Genomic DNA, 18,085 nt, shown 5'->3' with positions numbered 1-18,085 from the left:
TTTCTATTTGGTAAGGGACATTCTCAGTAGCTTGCTCTCTGGGTAAGCACGGTTCTAGTATCTTACTATCTGGGTAAGCATGGTTCTAGTATCTTACTATCTGGGTAAGCGTGGTTCTCAGTAGCTTGCTATCTGGGTAAGCGTGGTTCTAGTATCTTACTATCTGGGTAAGCGTGGTTCTCGGTAGCTTACTATCTGGGTAAGCGTAGTTCTCGGTAGCTTACTATCTGGGTAAGCGTGGTTCTCGGTAGCTTACTCTCTGGGTAAGCGTGGTTCTCGGTAGCTTACTATCTGGGTAAGCGTGGTTCTCGGTAGCTTACTATCTGGGTAAGCGTGGTTCTCGGTAGCTTACTCTCTGGGTAAGCGTGGTTCTCGGTAGCTTACTCTCTGGGTAAGCGTGGTTCTCGGTAGCTTACTATCTGGGTAAGCGTGGTTCTCAGTAGCTTACTCTCTGGGTAAGCGTGGTTCTCAGTAGCTTACTCTCTGGGTAAGCGTGGTTCTCAGTAGCTTACTCTCTGGGTAAGCGTGGTTCTCAGTAGCTTACTCTCTGGGTAAGCGTGGTTCTCAGTAGCTTACTATCTGGGTAAGCGTGGTTCTCAGTAGCTTACTATCTGGGTAAGCGTGGTTCTCAGTAGCTTACTATCTGGGTAAGCGTGGTTCTCAGTAGCTTACTATCTGGGTAAGCGTGGTTCTCAGTAGCTTACTATCTGGGTAAGCGTGGTTCTCAGTAGCTTACTATCTGGGTAAGCGTGGATCTCAGTAGCTTACTATCTGGGTAAGCGTGGATCTCAGTAGCTTACTATCTGGGTAAGCGTGGTTCTCGGTAGCTTACTATCTGGGTAAGCGTGGTTCTCGGTAGCTTACTATCTGGGTAAGCGTGGTTCTCGGTAGCTTACTATCTGGGTATGCGTGGTTCTCGGTAGCTTACTATCTGGGTAAGCGTGGTTCTCGGTAGCTTACTCTCTGGGTAAGCGTGGTTCTCGGTAGCTTACTATCTGGGTAAGCGTGGTTCTCGGTAGCTTACTATCTGGGTAAGCGTGGTTCTCGGTAGCTTACTATCTGGGTAAGCGTGGTTCTCGGTAGCTTACTATCTGGGTATGCGTGGTTCTCGGTAGCTTACTATCTGGGTATGCGTGGTTCTCGGTAGCTTACTATCTGGGTAAGCGTGGTTCTCGGTAGCTTACTATCTGGGTAAGCGTGGTTCTCGGTAGCTTACTATCTGGGTAAGCGTGGTTCTCGGTAGCTTACTATCTGGGTATGCGTGGTTCTCGGTAGCTTACTATCTGGGTAAGCGTGGTTCTCGGTAGCTTACTATCTGGGTAAGCGTGGTTCTCGGTAGCTTACTATCTGGGTAAGCGTGGTTCTCGGTAGCTTACTATCTGGGTAAGCGTGGTTCTCGGTAGCTTACTATCTGGGTAAGCGTGGTTCTCGGTAGCTTACTATCTGGGTAAGCGTGGTTCTCAGTAGCTTTCTGTTTGGGTAAGTATTTTATTTGGCTAAGCATAGTAGTCAGTAGTTTTGTTTAGGTAAACATGGTTTCCAGGGACTTTTTGTCTGGGTAAGTGTAACCATGAGTAGAACTAATGTGGAACCGTGATAAGATCCTATTCAGTACAGAATTTATCATTGCTTACTCTTGTCTCCTTTGCTGTACATAAATAATATATTGTATTTTATACATATTGGCAGGTGTATTGTGCATGGATCACTTTGACATCATGGGGGATGGAGTCAAGGACTTGCTAATTGGTCGGGATGATGGGACAGTGGAGATCTATGGCCTGGACAGTGCAAATGAGCCTGTTCTTCGTTTTGACCATGTAAGTCAGTTATTTTGGTTGCATTATGTTAAAATAACCATTGAACAGGTATTGTATAGGCATTGTGAGCAGTAGAGCTCCTCGCACTTGCATGAAAATTGTTTTTCTGTCCCTGTTCAGTGGAGGGGCATGTCTAGGGAATTGTACTAATGCACAAGGACTAAATGGCCATCCACAAAGAGGTACTGTAGCCCATATTTATGTTGTTGCAGTACACTAAGGCCTCATGCACACTGACATTTTTGATACTGCTCTTATGAGTGTCTGGCAATTTTTTTTTCTGCCTCTAAATGCCTCTGCATTATATCCTGTGTGTCCACGAACACATTTAGAGGCAGGAAAAAACCCCACTGTCAGTTCTTCTAGGAGCAGCGGCATTCTGGCAGAAAAATGTGTGAGGTGTGTAAACGTTTGTTAATGCATCTAAATGTGCATCAGCGCTAGGCATATATAGCACTTGAGCATTAATTCATTTCAATGGTCAGAGTAAATTATTATTCTGTCCAAATATATGAATGAACTCCCAAGCACCTCAAATGCATAACACGTGTTTACAAGCATTTTTTCTGCCAAAACACTGCTGCCAGGAGGAAAAGCATCTAGGAGAAATGGAAAAAATGTCCACTGTGCATGAGACCTAAAATGTCGATGGTTTTCTGAGTACTTGTATTCGTTAATCGTTTCTGAAGTGTTCGAGAGACATCAGGAACAGGCATAAAAATTAAATAATTTTATTATTTCAAATAAAGTGTATATATCCATTGATTAAAATGTAAATTGGCATTAAATCAATAATTTATAGGTTAGGAATATATAGAGAAGAAAAAAAACATCCAGTTTAGATAACATTACAGAGTGTAAACCATCCAGCCACGCAAAATCAGGGAATGTTGTTCAACAGAGATCAATAGTTTCCAAGATCTGAAGGAACGTGTGATTTCGAGTCTCTGATGATAGTTCTTTCATAGTTGAATGTAGCCAAAAACTCAATCTGTAGAGCTGGACGTGTTTTTCATGCCAGATGCACACATGCAAATCTACATACGCTATATTGCCAAAAGTATTGGTACACCCCTCCAAATCATTGAATTCAGGTGTCCCAATTACCTCCATGGCCACAGGTGTATAAAATCAAGCACCTAGGCATGCAGACTGCTTCTACAAACATTTGTGAAAGAATGGGTCACTCTCAGGGGCTCAGTGAATTCAAGCGTGGTACCATGATAGCTTGCCACCTGTGCAATAAGTCCATCCATTTCCTTACTACTAAATATTCCACGGCCAACTGTTAGTGGTGTTATAAGTGGAAACAACTGGGAACAAAAGCAACTCAGCCACGAAGTAGTAGGACACGTAAAATGACAGAGCGGGGTCAGCGCATGCTGAAGCGAACAGTGCGCAGAAGTCAACTGTCTGCAGAGTCAATAGCTAAAGACCTCCAAACTTTGTGTGGCCTTCAGATTAGCACAATAACAGTGTGTAGACAGCTTCATGGAATGGGATTCTGTGGCTGAGCAGCTGCTTCCAAGCCTTACATCACCAAGTGCAATGCAAAGTGTCGGATGCAGTGGTGTAAAGCACGCTGCCACTGGACTCTAGAGCAGTGGAGACGTGTTCTCTGGAGTGTTCGATCACGTTTATCTGTGTGGCCATCCAATGGAGGTGTCTGAGTTTGCCAGAATAACGGTACTCGACTGACTGCATTGTGCCAAGTGTAAAGTTTGGTGGAGGGGGATTATGGTGTGGGGTTGTTCTTCAGGGGTTGGGCTTAGCCTCTTAGTTCCAGTGAAGGGAAGTCTTAAGGCGTCAGAATACCAGCACATTTTGGACAATTTCATACTCCAAACTTTGTGGGAACAGTTTGGGGATGGCCCCTTCCTGTTTCAATATGACTGCGCACCAGTGCACAAAGCAAGGTCCATAAAGACATGGATTAGTGAGTTTGGGGTGGAGGAACTTGACTGGCCTGTACAGAATCCTGACCTCAACCCGATAGAAGACCTTTGGGATGAATTAGAGCAGAGACTGTGATCCAGGCCTTCTCGTCTGACATCAGTGCATGACCTCACAAATGCACTTCTGGAAGAATGGTCAAACATTCCCATAGACACACTCCTAAACCTTGTGGACGGCCTTCCCAGGAGAGTTGGAGCTGTGATGGCTGCAAAGGGTGGGCCAACTCAATATTGAACCCTATGGACTAAGACTGGGATGCCATTAAAGTTCATGTGCGTGTAAAGGCAGGCGTCCCAATACTTTTGGAAATATAGTGTATATTGCAGCTTACCAGTGCTTAGATGTGGTGGCTTTAAGATAAATGATCAAATAGAAGCATTGTTTCAGTCATATGTGCACCATCAGATGTATTTTAAAATTATTGATTTGTATTTTAAAATGGAAGAAAATTGCTTTTGGTCATGGAATTCGCAAGCTCTTCAACCAAGGAATTGGTAAAAAGTCCACAGGCTGTTGTAGTAGCCGTATATCAAAATAAATGCCTTTTTCTAATAATTAGAGAACTAAAGTCTTTTTATCTTTGCCCGAAAGAAGCTCTGCTTAAAATGTGCTTCATGAATAAATTGGTGCAGGTTATGTGAAAATTATTTCCATCGTATTACATTTCCTCTCCTTTTTTTGCCTAGGCCTTGACAGAAAGTATAACCTCTATCCAGGGAGGCTGTGTTGGGAAGGAAGGTTATGATGAAATTGTGCTGTCCACTTATTCTGGTCAGTTAAGCAGTGGAAAACTAGATGTGTTATGTTTTATTTTCTCAGTTATCTTGAAGGAATTGTATGATGTGGAACCTGACATGGGTTTTCTATCAACCTATGTGTTGTAGACCTTTATTATTTTAGGTAGTGTTACCTGCTGCATGGCCTGCACAGAACTTACATAATTTGTACATGGATTCCAGTTCTTCTGGTTGGAAGGTGCTTGCTGGGTAATGAAGATCAAGAACAAGAGCATCCCCAGGAGTAGGGCTAGTGGAAATGGCAGGTCTTCATTACTAGGCAGGGCTGGAGAGACTGTAAGGGCTCTTACACATTTGTAAGCCCGCGTTTAGGTCACTCTATAGAGAGCATTTGACAGGTGCTGAGGAAGCATTGTATCGCCTCCTCACTGCCTTCTTTAACCCCCAAATCCTGCTGAAGCACGCCACAAGCACATGCATTGCCTGCAGATGCTGGGAGCTTGCAGAGTGGCCCTATTTACTTGAATGGATCATGTTCGGTGGGTGGAGTACCCACCAAAAGTAACAGGGGGTATAACTCCTGCTGCGGCCAAGAAGCAAAGCATTGAGACCATGACATGTGTACACTCACAGTCGTAGCCTCTGCAGCTAAAGGATTGTTGTAGCAGTTGGGGAAGAAGGGGTGCTAAAAGTTAGGCTCAATCCCTGGGTTTTACTGCCTCTCAACTGCTAATGTAAATGAGCCCTTAGACTCCATGTGAGAGGAAGGCAAGCAGATCAGGGGACAGAACTGCATCTACTACAGTAAATACAATTGTTATTTTGAAGCTGATGTCATGTAAATAGCTCAGTATTAACTAAATTTCTTTCTAAGACCCCGGTTGCACTGGTTGTGACTTGGCATACGATTTGCATGCCATGCGACTTGAAAATTGCATGCCAAGTCACACCCTATTGTCCGCAATTACAGCAGTCATATTGGTGCAGTTCCGATGGAGCCGCACTGATTTCTAAAGTAGTACATGGACTACTTTTGGTGCAATTTGCATAGACGTGTGTCATGTCTTACAAATTGCACCTGAAATCGGCATGTCACCCGACTTTTAAATCGTGCAACTTCGCTGTAAGTTGCACGATTCCAAAGTCGGGCTTGATATGACTGGAGTGTAAAACCAACAGACTGTAAATAACAGCTATAGAGCCCACATAAAGACTACACTGGTCCTGTGCAGTCAATGTACTTACTGTCAGCAAGAAAAACAAAAAAATGTTATCGACTGTATTAAATATTTTTCTGTTTCAGTTATAACTAGATATGTAGTTTGAAATTATATGTACCTTTAAGTGTAATGTGTAGAATGTAGGCATGTCCCCCGTACTACATCTCCCAAGAGCCCTTTACCCACACATAGTATGTGGGAAGGTTCTTGGGAGTCAGGACAGCAGAACTGTTTTGCTGGGAATCAATTTATACGTGTGAAGTAGGACAGAAAAGGGTGGAGTTCTGTAGTGCAGCAAGTAGGACTGACAATACTGGATGAAATTTGAGTACAGCAAAGCCACTGTTATCTGCCCAATGAGGACGTTAGGAGCTGACTGGATTTATGGCAGATCAACAAGTATTTTTCTGTACTTTGCTGTTTTTTAAAGGAATAAGCCTGGGAAAATGTGCATTTGTTCTGTATTTGTTTATTTATTTTGCCCTGACAAACACTTTTAGAACTGTTAAATAGTTAATAAACATGGATTATCTTTTAGGCCCCTTTCACACAGGGCAGACTGCATGGTGATCAGCCGGGGATCAGTTCACAGATCCCCTTCTGACTGGAGCAGTGTGGGTGAATGACACATCCATGTCCGCTCAGTTTATGCATAGCGGACACGGAGAGAGCCCACTCTGCTATATGGCTGGCTGCGCGTAAACAGACTCCGCTGTCCATTTACACCTAACTACCCTCTGACCTGATCTACCTTAAAAAAAAAAAAAAAAAAAGCGGTGGACAGGTCCCCTGCCTTTTTTATTTTATTTTTTTTTTAAATCGAACCTGATCGGACCCTGAGGTATGCAAGTGTAAATGGACACAAGTCTGTTTAAACCCACCTGTCCATAGAGATGAATGGACCTGTAAGGGTCTGCTCAATATATTTGTTACATTGTTGAAAAGAACTGCATGTATGGAATGTATATCTGTTTTGGTTTTTCTTTTCTGTCAGGCTGGGTGACTGGACTCACTACAGAGCCAGTCCACCGGGAAGCTGGTCCTGGTGAGGAACTCAAAGTAAGTCAAGAAATGCAAGCTAAAGTAGCATCTTTAAGGTGAGCGCTAGTAAAGATGTACAGATTATTTCATGCAGTTCAAATTAAATTAGTTATACTAAATGCTTGACCACGTTCTTATCCATTACTGTGTCCAGGTCTGAGCTGGAACAGCTGCAGTTCAAGGTTGTGCAGGAGAGAGAGAAGTACCAGCACTCATCACAGTCTACCACAGCAGTCTCAGCAGTGCCAGTCTTCAGTATAAATGACAAGTTTACACTTAACAAGGATGATGCCAGCTACAGCCTTATTTTAGAGGTTCAGATGGCTATTGACAATGTTCTAATACAGGTAAGTGATTGTAGACTATGCTGTATGACGTGAATAACAGAATTATCTTAAAGGATAAGTTTACCTTTCATAACATGTTACATCCATTTTCAGGGTGTAATATGTTAAGAACGGACTGCACCTCCTCCCCCTCGCCCTCCCCTTTACCCCGCGCTCCCCCCCCCTCCCCGCTAGCTGTCACAATGTTTAAAAACGCGGCCCTGCAATCATTCACAGTGTTCTTTACGGCTGTCAACTTGTAGTTTTCAATGAACTACCACGGCGATGTGGAGTGCTTTGGTAGTTTGAGTCTTCCTGTCTGTAAGTATCTGCTTGCCAAAGGATGTACTGGCACACAGATACACTGACAGGTCTGCAGGAGACGTGCATGGTACCAGCGATCTGCTAATTGCTGGTGCAAGGCTTTAGAGGCACCAAAAACAAAAAATAATAAATGCACATTTTTTTACCAGCATAAAAATGTGCATTTTATTATTTTTAGAAAGGTTAAAAGGTGAACTTATCCTGTTAATACTTATAGTATTTTTTAATTGTATTTCAGTAATCACAATAAATAAAATCTAAACAATTAAACATAGTTTTTGGTTGTCTGCGTCCAGTAATGTTTAATCACTTGGTAACCATGCTATAGCTGAACAGCTACAGCGCGGTTACTCAGTTCTTTGAGGGAGTCATATGACGTCCTCCCAGATTGTACCCTCCCGCATGCCCCCAGTGGCACGCACCTGGCGATCTCCGTGATCAGTGTGTCCTACAGACACAGCTGATCACGTGATGAGGTAAAAGGCCAATCACAGCGGCCTTTTACCACGTGATTAGCTGTGTTCAATGACACAGCAAATCACGGAGTAAATACAGTTAGCGGATATCGGCAGCACTTTCCTTAAGCTGTCACAGTGTGAGGAAAGTACTGCCGATGACCGGCAGCTGTCAAAGAGCAGATCGGCACTGATCATCAGCAGTGCCACCCATCAGTGCTACCCAGCCGTTGCTTGCAATTTACATACAGTCCTGCATAGATGTGAACCTAGCCTAATACCTTTGTGCTGTCAGAGGTTAAAGTAGTTCTAAAGTCAAAAGGTTTTTGACCTTAATACATTACCTGCATTAAACTAAATAACATAGACACACACACAGCCTAGCTTGCTATGGTGGCACGCACAGAAGAGGCGGAGCAAACAACCTTTTTTTTTTTTTTCTTCAATAACTTTTTATTCAATTGTTTTAATTTCAAAAGATACAGATGCAACCGCTATCATGTATATAAACAATGAAATAACAAATGGTGACAGTCAATGGCAGTCATACATTGGAAAACAGACGAGTAATTTGCATGTCAAAAGAGAGATAACAGAAACATCAAACATATCAAGTCGATAAATCAGCGTAAGGGTGAAAGAACTATACACCCATTGCTGAACAGCCAACAAACAAGATAATGACATTTGAAATTCACAAAGTATATAGTTGAACCAAAAATATGGAACGTATCATGAATCATCCCTGCGGAAGAGCCAGTAAAATAATAAAGAAAAAAGAAGAGAAAGATGAGGAAGGGAGGGAGACTAGAAAGGATCAAAAGGAGAAATTATTGATATAGCAGGATTGGCATGCTGGATCCATGGAGTCCATGTTTTAAGGAATCTCTCTTGAGTATCAGAGAGGATGCTAGAGAGTTTTTCATTAACCAGGAAAAATCTAGGACGACGATGGACTTCTTTAAAAGAGATAAATTGTTTTTTCCAGGCTTTCGCTATAGTTTGTTTAGCTGCCAATAATAGGTATGTAACCAACTTGAATTGGTGTTTTGAAAGGCCTGGGGTTTTCAGGTGAAGAAGGACATGCCAAGGATCTCTAGGGAAAGGGCAAGTTATTAATGAAAGCAAGAGTTTAACCACTTGCCGGCCAGCCACTGTAGAAATACGGTGGCAGGTCGGCACGGCTGGGCAAAAGCACATTTTAAAACGCACTTTTGCAAAATAGGTAGGGGGCGCGCACGAGGCGCGCCGCAGCCCTACCTGCACCGCCGATCCCGGCCGCGGGTGTCAGTCGCTGGGTCACAGACAGTCATCACCGACCGTGTCCCGCCGATTAGCGGCAATCACTGACAGAGAGCAGGGCTGCAGTAGCTCTGCTTTCTGTCAGTTCCCTAACAGCTCCTGACACGCTGATCAGGAGAGAAGAGTTTATCTCTCCCAATCAGCGTGTCCCCGTGCAGTACACACCCCCGCCCCCTAGTAAAACACTCCCCTCACACAGTTAACTCTTTCAGTGAATAAAAAGTTACCCCCTTCCTCCCCAGTGCCATTAGTACAGTGTCAGTGTTTTTTTTTTGTTGCACTGATCACTGTATTGGTGTCACTGGGGATGTCAGTGACCCCAAGTCAGTTCCCCCCCCAGTGTCAGAATGTCCGCTGCAGTCCTGCCATAAGTCGCTGATCACCGCCTTAAGTCGCTGATCGCCGCCATTATTAGTATAGAAAAATTTTTTAAATCCGAGTATCTTTCCCGCCATTTGTAAATGCTGTAACTTTCACGTAAACCAATTAATTTACACGTATTGGGGTTTTTTTTTTTGCAAAGACATGTCGCAGAATGCATTTTGACCGAAATTTAGCAAAAAGTCCAAAATATTGTTTTTTTTTTCTCAAAATTGTCAGCCTTTTTCTTTTTTTTTTTTTATAGCGCAAAAAATTAAAAACTCACAGGCGATCAAATACCACCGAAAGAAAGCTCTATTTGTGTGAAAAAAAGGACATAAATTTCATTTATGTACCGTATTGCAATTGTCCGTTAAACTAGCGCAGCGCTGTATAGTAAAAAAAAATGGCATAAATTGCAGTATTTATACCATAGTTTGTAGACGCTATAACTTCCACACAAAGCAATCAATATACACTTATTGGGATTTTTTTTACCAAAAACATGTAGCAGAATACATTTTGGCCTAAATTCATAACCAACTTTGAGTTTACTATATATTTTTTATAGCTGAAAGTAAAAAACATTGTTTTTCTTCAAAATTTTTGGTCTTTTTTTGTTTATAGCGTGAAAAATAAAAAGCGCACAGGCGATCAAATACCCCCAAAAGAAAGCTCTATTTGTGTGAAAAAAAGGACGTAAATTTCGTTTCGGTGCAGCATTGCATGACTACGCAATTATCAGTTGAATTAGTGCAGCGCCGAGTAGCAAAAAGAGGCCTGGTCATTAAGGGGGGTAAATCCTCAGGAGTGCAAGTGGTTAAGGACCAAAACTGAGAGCATAGGGCATGTCCACCATGTATGTAGGACATCTCCTGGGGTAGTAAAGCCACGAAAGAGGGTGGGGGGGGTAGAAGAGTGGTGGTGCGCTAGATGGGACGGGACCAAGTACCATTTTTTAACAGTTTTAAAGGCTGATTCCAATGTAAGGATATTGATAGAGCATGTCAGGGTTGTCCATATCTGAGACCAACATCCCATATCTTTGGTGCTTTTAAGGTCCTTTTCCCACATGGAAATGTAAGTGTGATTATTAGGGTGCCGAAAATTAATCAATTGTGAGTAAAGGATAGAAATAAGTTTGGGGGAAAGGGGTGTCCGATTACAAATGTGTTCAAATAGGGATAATTGAGTCATCGGGTCTTTGTGAGAGTCGAAATCACCCAATGTCTAATTTGTAAAAGTCAAGAGTTCAATGTGAGGGGCTTGATACAACACCTCCTTTTTATTTTTATTTTACTTCCTCTGAGGCAGGGAGGCGGGCTGATGACATCACAATCTCTGACTTGGCCAATCAGAGAAAGCTTTGTATTCATTCACAGAATACAAAGCTGCTTAAAATTGGCGCCTCTCGGACCAAATCTATTTTGTTCCATGTGTATAAGGCAGGAATTCTGGAAGCCAGCACTGTATACTGTATATAGCTGAAGCTACATACAGTTCATACTGCACTTCAAGCCAATGCAGCAGTTAGTGAAGGAAATAGTTTGGACCAGCTTGGTCCAAATGAACTATTTAAAGTGACAGGAAACATGAAGATCATTTTAAAGATATACATTGAATCTTTGCTGCTATAATCACCCTTATAATTCGAATTAAGTTGAGATCCAATTGCTTAGCATATTAAAGAGCACTTTGTACTGCAGGCAAGATCTGCTTTCTACCGCCACCTTTCTAAAACAATGTATAAAAAAAAAAAACACTCCTAAAGGAAAAATGTTATGTGATATACTCCCCTTTTCCCAGCTTCTGTAATGCAGGGGTGATGCCCCCACCATGGTGAAGAGATTTCTGGTTATGGTTATGCTGAGTACTCCAAATCTCATGATAAGATGTAGCAGCACAGTGCAAATGTGTGTCCCAATGAGATTTGGGCAACTTAACATTTCCCAGGATTCCACGGGAAGGAGGATGATGTTACCCTTGCTTAAGTGCCAGGAATAATGTAAGAATTACATTTTTTTCCACCACAGTTTTTTTTTTTCAAGTTTTTCTTGGCATTTCTGCAGAGGGAGGGAGACCACACTTAAAAGGGCCGACCTTGCTATTTAGGTGATAATGAATTAAACAGGTCAACTGGTTTACACTTTGTGAAAGGATCTCACTGTATGTATGTTTATGTTTGCAGAGTGATGTTCCTGTGGATCTGCTGGATGTGGATAAGAATTCAGCAGTTGTGAGTTTTAGTGGCTGCGAAAGTGAGGTAAGGATGTTTTCATGTCATTATAGGTACTGTCTATTTTTTTTTTATGTAATATAGAATGGCTGTTGCAACAAGTATTCTTTACCCTACAGCCAAATGGAAACTTCCTGCTTGCTACTTATCGTTGCCAGGCAAACACCACCAGACTGGAACTGAAGGTGATATGTATAACACATTTATTTTTATTGTATTGTCAGCACAAAAAGCTGCTTTATTAACAACCTGTGTGGCATTTTTGCATTGCAGGTTCGGTCCATTGAAGGGCAGTATGGAACATTACAAGCCTATGTAACACCTAGAATTCAACCCAAAACCTGTCAGGTGCGGCGGTACCTGATTAAACCTTTGTCTCTCCATCAGAGGAGCCATGTGTTTGATCAAAACAGGTACTTCGTGAAAAGCTATCCAGGAAAATGCACGTCTCATGAAATGACCTTAGGATCATGGCCAGTAAATATACATGTCAATGACTTTCCTGCTGTTCACTGATACTTTAAATACTTTTCCCTCTGTTTACAATCAACATTTCAAGGAAGTGGATATATTTGTCCCATTAATTCAATAGAAACTGAAAAAGAAACGGTCGTGCACCTCAATTGTTTTTATCAATCCCTGGATAACACACGTGCTCACTGTACAGTTGGAAAGCAGTAAAATTTATAAACCCCCATGTACCCTGCTTTTTGGGTTTATTTATGCTTTTATGTAAATGTGAAAGGGAACCTCTTCAGAGAGAATATAGGCACTCAAGTTCACAATAAGTGTACAGACTAATGGTTCTGATATCATTCACCGCATGCTTGTTCTGTGCAGAATGCTATTTTTAAATATCAATGGCATATTTGTCTCTGTACTGGTTTCCTTGAAATTAAGATTCTAGCCAGCGAGTAAGGTCAGTCAAATAGTTAATAATACTATCCAGGAAATTTTAAAGACAGCGGACAACAAAATTAAAAAAAAAAATGGGACTTTAAGCCAAATGTTAAAAATTGTAGCCGTTAAACTGCTGGCTAACTTTTAATGGTTGTAGTGGGTGGCAGCACAATGGTTAAGTTTAGGCCCTGGATGGGCTTAGCACACAATGAGGAATAGGTTGTTTTTTGTTTTGTTTTTTTTTTTTTAAGGTTTACTCTAACCCTTTGTTATTCACAATTTTACAAAATTCAGCGCAGTTAGATTCAGCAGGATTCTTGTAGGGGAGAAACTGGAAGTGGGCTGTAGTTTCGTGCTACATGTTTCTGTGCTGTACAGCCTCCTGTTCATCAGCTGCACCATGGTAGCAGACCTTTTTTTCCTGGTTCAGACCTTGTCATACGTGACAGGCTGAAGAAAAGAGAGGATTGTCACACAAGTTATGTTTGTTGTAGTTTCCTGTACGTGTCTGATTGTTCCATGCATGGTGAACCCTATCCTATTATTATTCATTTTTTTTTGTAGAAAATGTTGACCATTAATGATTACATTTGTTATTTGCCATAACACAGATAATAGGGTCTTGTATCTGTTCCAGGCCCATGAATACTCTGAGCTTGACTGGCCAATTTAGTTTTGCGGAGATCCATTCCTGGATGGTGTTCTGCTTGCCTGAAGTCCCAGAGAAGCCTCCAGTTGGAGAAGACATTACTTTCTACTTTCAGAATACTTTTCTGGACACACAACTGGAATGCTCATACAGGTAAAAAACTAATTTCAACAGAACATGAAGAACTTTTCACTTCAAATGAATCCTGATTTATAGTAACATGATTTCATGGTCAGCAGGTTTTAAAAGTAGGCTTCTGCAAGTGCATGTACTCTTTTGGATGGCAGCTGGAGCACCCAGGGGCCCTGAAAACCAGGATGCTCTGTTGTGCATATCCAAACTTCAGTAAAACTGACCATATTCAGAGAAGACAATAGTAAGGGGAAAAACAGAAAAACTATGAGCTAGTGTATCAAGAAACTAATTAGAGATTTAACCAAAATATCAGAAAGAAAGCAGCTGCACTCGCTGTATCTCCACACCTAAAATATACAGTGGATATAAAAAGTCTACACACCCTATTAAATTGTCAGTTTCTGTGATGTAAAAAAATGAGACAAACATAAGTAATTTCAGAACTTTTTCTACCTTTAATGTGACCTATAAACTGTACAACTCAATTGAAAAACAAACTGAAAACTTTTTTTTTTTTGGGGGGGGGGGGAGTAAACATAAAAAACTAAAATAATGCGGTTGCTTACGTGTGCACACCCTCTTATAACTGGGGATGTAACTGTGTTCAGAATTAAACAATCACATTCAAAATCATGTTAAATAGGAGTTAGTACTCACCTGTCATCATTTAAAGTGCCTCTGATTAACCCCAAATAAAGTTCAGCTGTTCTAGTAAGTCTTTCCTGACAATTTCTTAGTCGCATCCTACAGCAAAAGCCATGGTTCACAGAGAGCTTCCAAACATCAGAGGGATCTCATTGTTAAAAGGTATCAGTCAGGAGAAGGGTACAAAAGAATTTCCAAGGCATTAGATATACCATGGAAAACGGTGAAGACAGTCATCGTCAAGTGGAGAAAATATGGCACAACAGTGACATTACCAAGAACTGGACCTCCCTCCAAAATTGATGAAAAGATGAGAAGAAAACTGGTCTGGGAAGCTGCCAAGAGGCCTACAGCAACATTAAAGGAGCTTCAGGTATCTGGCAAGTACTGGCTGTGTGGTACATGTGAAAACAATCTCCCGTATTCTTCATGTGTCTGGGATATGGGGTAGAGTGGCAAGACGGAAGCCTTTTCTTATGAAGAAAAACATCCAATCCTGGCTAAATTTTGCAAAAACAAATCTGAAGTCTCCCAAAAGCATGTGGGAAAATGTGTTCTGGTCTGATGAAACCAACGTTGAACTTTTTGGCCATAATTCCAAAAGATATGTTTGGTGCAAAAACAACACTGCACATCACCAAAAGAGCACCATACCCACAGTGAAGCATGGTGGTGGCAGCATAATGCTTTGGGCTGTTTTTCTTCAGCTGGAACTGGGGCCTTAGTCAAGGTAGAGAGATATATGAACAGTTCCTAATACCAGTCAATATTGGCACAAAACCTTCAGGCTTCTGCTGGAAAGCTGAAAATGAAGAGGAACTTCATCTTTCAGCATGACAGCAATCCAAAGCATACATCCAATTCAACAAAGGAATGGCTTCACCAGAAGAAGATTAAAATTTTGGAATGGCCCACTGTGGGGTGATTTGAAGAGGGCTGTGCACAGGAGATGCCCTCTCAATCTGACAGATGTGGAGTGTTTTTGCAAGGAAGAGTGGGCAAATATTGCCAAGGCAATATGTGCCATGCTGATAGACTCATACTCAAAAAAACAATGCTGTAATAAAAATCAAAAGGTGCTTCAACAAAGTATTAGTTGAGGGCGTGCACACTTATGCAACCATATTATTTTAGTTTTTTATTTTTACTTCCCTCCACCTAAAAGATTTCAGTTTGTTGTTCAACTGAGTTGTACAGTTTATAGGTTACATTAAAGGTGGAAAAAGTTCTGAAATTATTTATCTTTGTCTCATTCTTTTACATCACAGAAACCTGACATTTTAACAGGGGTGTGTAGACTTTTTATATCCACTGTATAAAATATTTAGTCAATGTGCGTTGCACTGCCATGCATAACAAAGTGCATGTGCATTAAAGAAATAATTAATTACATTCATATATCAATAAAAGACTTCATAAAGCATGTGCTCTACAACAAACTTGTGAATAAATTAAATAAATCGAGTTCATAAAGATACTAAAAATGTCCACAACCAAAAAACTTATTGTGTGAATTAGAAAGCCCAGATGATCCCATCAGCAGTCAGATTCGTCCTAACCTGTGAACACCATCGAATGAAAACTGCTTACCAGACTGTTAGATCCCAAATTATAGGAGGTCTAGCCAGGTTTTAAGGAAAAAGCCCAAAATGAATGGATAGATGCCGGTTTTACAGCCTGTCAGGTACATGTTTAAGGAATAGATCAGCAGATGGACAATCGCCCTCTGATTCAATAGATGGTATATGTGCTTTCACTCTCTCCACCTATACACCGCTCATCTCTCTAGCAACACCGATCCTGCACAGACCATGTCGGCCAATAGTTATGACAAATATGCAACTCTCATGGTGCAATAATTAAAACCATGCTTTAATAAAATTAGACATCTACTTACAAGGAAAAAAGTTGAAACAGCATCTATTGTATTCAGCAGTCAGCTCCTCGGCGGGCATGATGCCATCACCACTATAGCTCTACCCAACACGTTTCGTCCTGAGGAATATTGTTACTCGGGTAACTCTGTTGCAAGAACGTGTAAAAAATGATTTTTTTACATGTGCGCAAAAAATGCAAAAATGGCTCTGGCAGCGAAAAGGCTAATGCACATGCACTTTGTTATGCACGGCAGCACAACGCATGTTGAATAAACAGAAGAAATAGGTCAGAGATTGAATCTCTCAGTTGACTAATCCCATTACGGAATACCCTAGGTTTTGGGCTACAAAACTGTTAATGTAGAAGGTGCATAAAGAGGGCTGTAGGCTCCTACTGCCAGCTTAATAGGCTCTCTAGCACAGCGCGTTCACTTAAGGCATCATTCACACTTGTGAATGGGGCAGTTTGTGATCAGCTGTGGCAGACCCAGTTGGGCGTTCCCCGCGATTATTGCCAAGGCCGATCATTGCAGGTAATCACTCCACAAGCAGTTACATGTGAGTGGCCATGAATAGCTGTGGGAGCTGTCAGCCTCCCATTGCTTTTAGAGGGCTTCCCGTTCACAACTAATTGCAGGGAACCCCTTCTGGGTCTACTGTGTATATGCGTGTATGTGTATATATATATATACACACACACTCACTCATCAGTGCTTCAAGGCCACTGGAACAGCATAACAGTCAGGTGGTGGGTAAACAGTGGTAGCCCTCATAGTTCTTTCAGTAAAGAGTTTCTTTAACTGATGCAGTTTCCCATCACCTCAGTAAAATTACATTTTCTCTCTTACATATTATGCCATGTCATTGCATGAAATCACCACACTGTTCCATGTGTACAATATATGGCATTATAGATATAGCTGCATAGTTTTAATCCATGCCCAAGATCAGAAGTATATTTCACAATGTTTTGTTTGACAGTGAGGAAATATTTTGATAAAATTTGCTGTCTGCCATAATCAGTTGTTGTTCTCATTACAGAAAAGGTGAAGGAATCTTTAAGTCAGACAATATCTCCACAATTTCAATTCTGAAAGATGTCTTGTCAAAGGAAGCCACTAAAAGAAAGATTAATCTTAATATATCTTATGGTATGTTTTTGTTTCGTTGTTTTTTTGTTTTTTTTTATTTCAAAGTACACTTTACAGGCTACTGACTGGTGTGGGGCACAGTGTCTTCAGTCACAGACACTAGCATGGCAGGGACAATGGTGCTCGGCATTTGGAGACAAATGCAGACATTCTAAGCACTAGGCGTTTTGTTCCAAAAATGAGCATACAAATGTTTGTAGACATGCACTTATAGAAAAAAAAAAAAGGTAAATTGTTGTATTTTGTTTTCTTAAATGATTGTGCGGCCTATTTAAGTTTTTTTATTTTATATATATTTCATTTTTTTTCTGTTCAGTTTATTGTCTGCGATATTAATTAAAAAGTCGAATATAATACAAGTATATATAAAAAATATATTTTTAAAAAACTGTCCATTTCGGTTCTCGGCCAAGTGCATCCTGCATTTACAGTTTCAGTCCAGAATTTTCCTTTTGGTGCACCACTAATATATAGTCCTTAGAAATTGAAAGGCAACAGCAGAGGAAAAGGGTATGCAAGAATTTGTGGAAAGAGATGACTCACAGACAGGCAGCACTCACAAGATCAAAGGAGATTTTTTTTCAAGCTTGTATTGGATTGTCAAAAATTACTATCATTTGTTGTTACTGGTATAAAATGAAAGTGTGTGCTGTTACCATAGATTGCATTTAAAGCGGTTCTAAAGCTAAAATGTATTTTTACCTTAATGCATTCCTTGCATTAAGGTAAACAACGTTTTAGGACTTGCTGTGCCCCCCCACCCCTTCCCTCAAACATGTACCTCACTGCTGGATTGATCCAGCGCTGTGCCCAGCCTCAGTCTTCTCTCATCTCTCCCTCTTCACACAGGGACTGACAGACAGCGGGGGAGGGGCTGAGTTGCACACTGTGTGTCAATAGACACACAGAACACTGCTCGGCGGTGAGTCTGCCCCATTTCCCTCATAGCAA

The 18,085-nt window shown here is 41.2% G+C and overlaps 1 protein-coding gene across 3 annotated transcripts in view; it reads left to right on the top strand.

Moving 5' to 3' along the window:
• BBS7 (Bardet-Biedl syndrome 7) overlaps positions 1-18,085 on the top strand; it is a 63,265-nt gene that overhangs the window by 21,536 nt on the left and 23,644 nt on the right. For all 3 annotated transcript variants that reach the window (XM_089672157.1, XM_089672156.1, XM_089672158.1), the window contains 9 exons: positions 1,690-1,820; positions 4,463-4,547; positions 6,728-6,830; positions 6,929-7,121; positions 11,730-11,804; positions 11,897-11,962; positions 12,051-12,190; positions 13,315-13,479; positions 17,025-17,134. In XM_089672157.1, the coding sequence (XP_089528283.1) occupies positions 1,690-1,820; positions 4,463-4,547; positions 6,728-6,830; positions 6,929-7,121; positions 11,730-11,804; positions 11,897-11,962; positions 12,051-12,190; positions 13,315-13,479; positions 17,025-17,134 (1,068 nt within the window). The remainder of the gene's footprint in view (positions 1-1,689; positions 1,821-4,462; positions 4,548-6,727; positions 6,831-6,928; positions 7,122-11,729; positions 11,805-11,896; positions 11,963-12,050; positions 12,191-13,314; positions 13,480-17,024; positions 17,135-18,085) is intronic.

The sequence above is a fragment of the Staurois parvus genome, unplaced genomic scaffold (assembly GCF_062004578.1).
Source record: "Staurois parvus isolate SC_StPar_1 unplaced genomic scaffold, SC_StPar_1.0 ptg000122l, whole genome shotgun sequence".
NCBI lineage: Eukaryota > Metazoa > Chordata > Amphibia > Anura > Ranidae > Staurois > Staurois parvus.
Note: the sequence above shows the minus strand (reverse complement) of the source record. Positions and strands in the feature narration are given on the sequence as shown.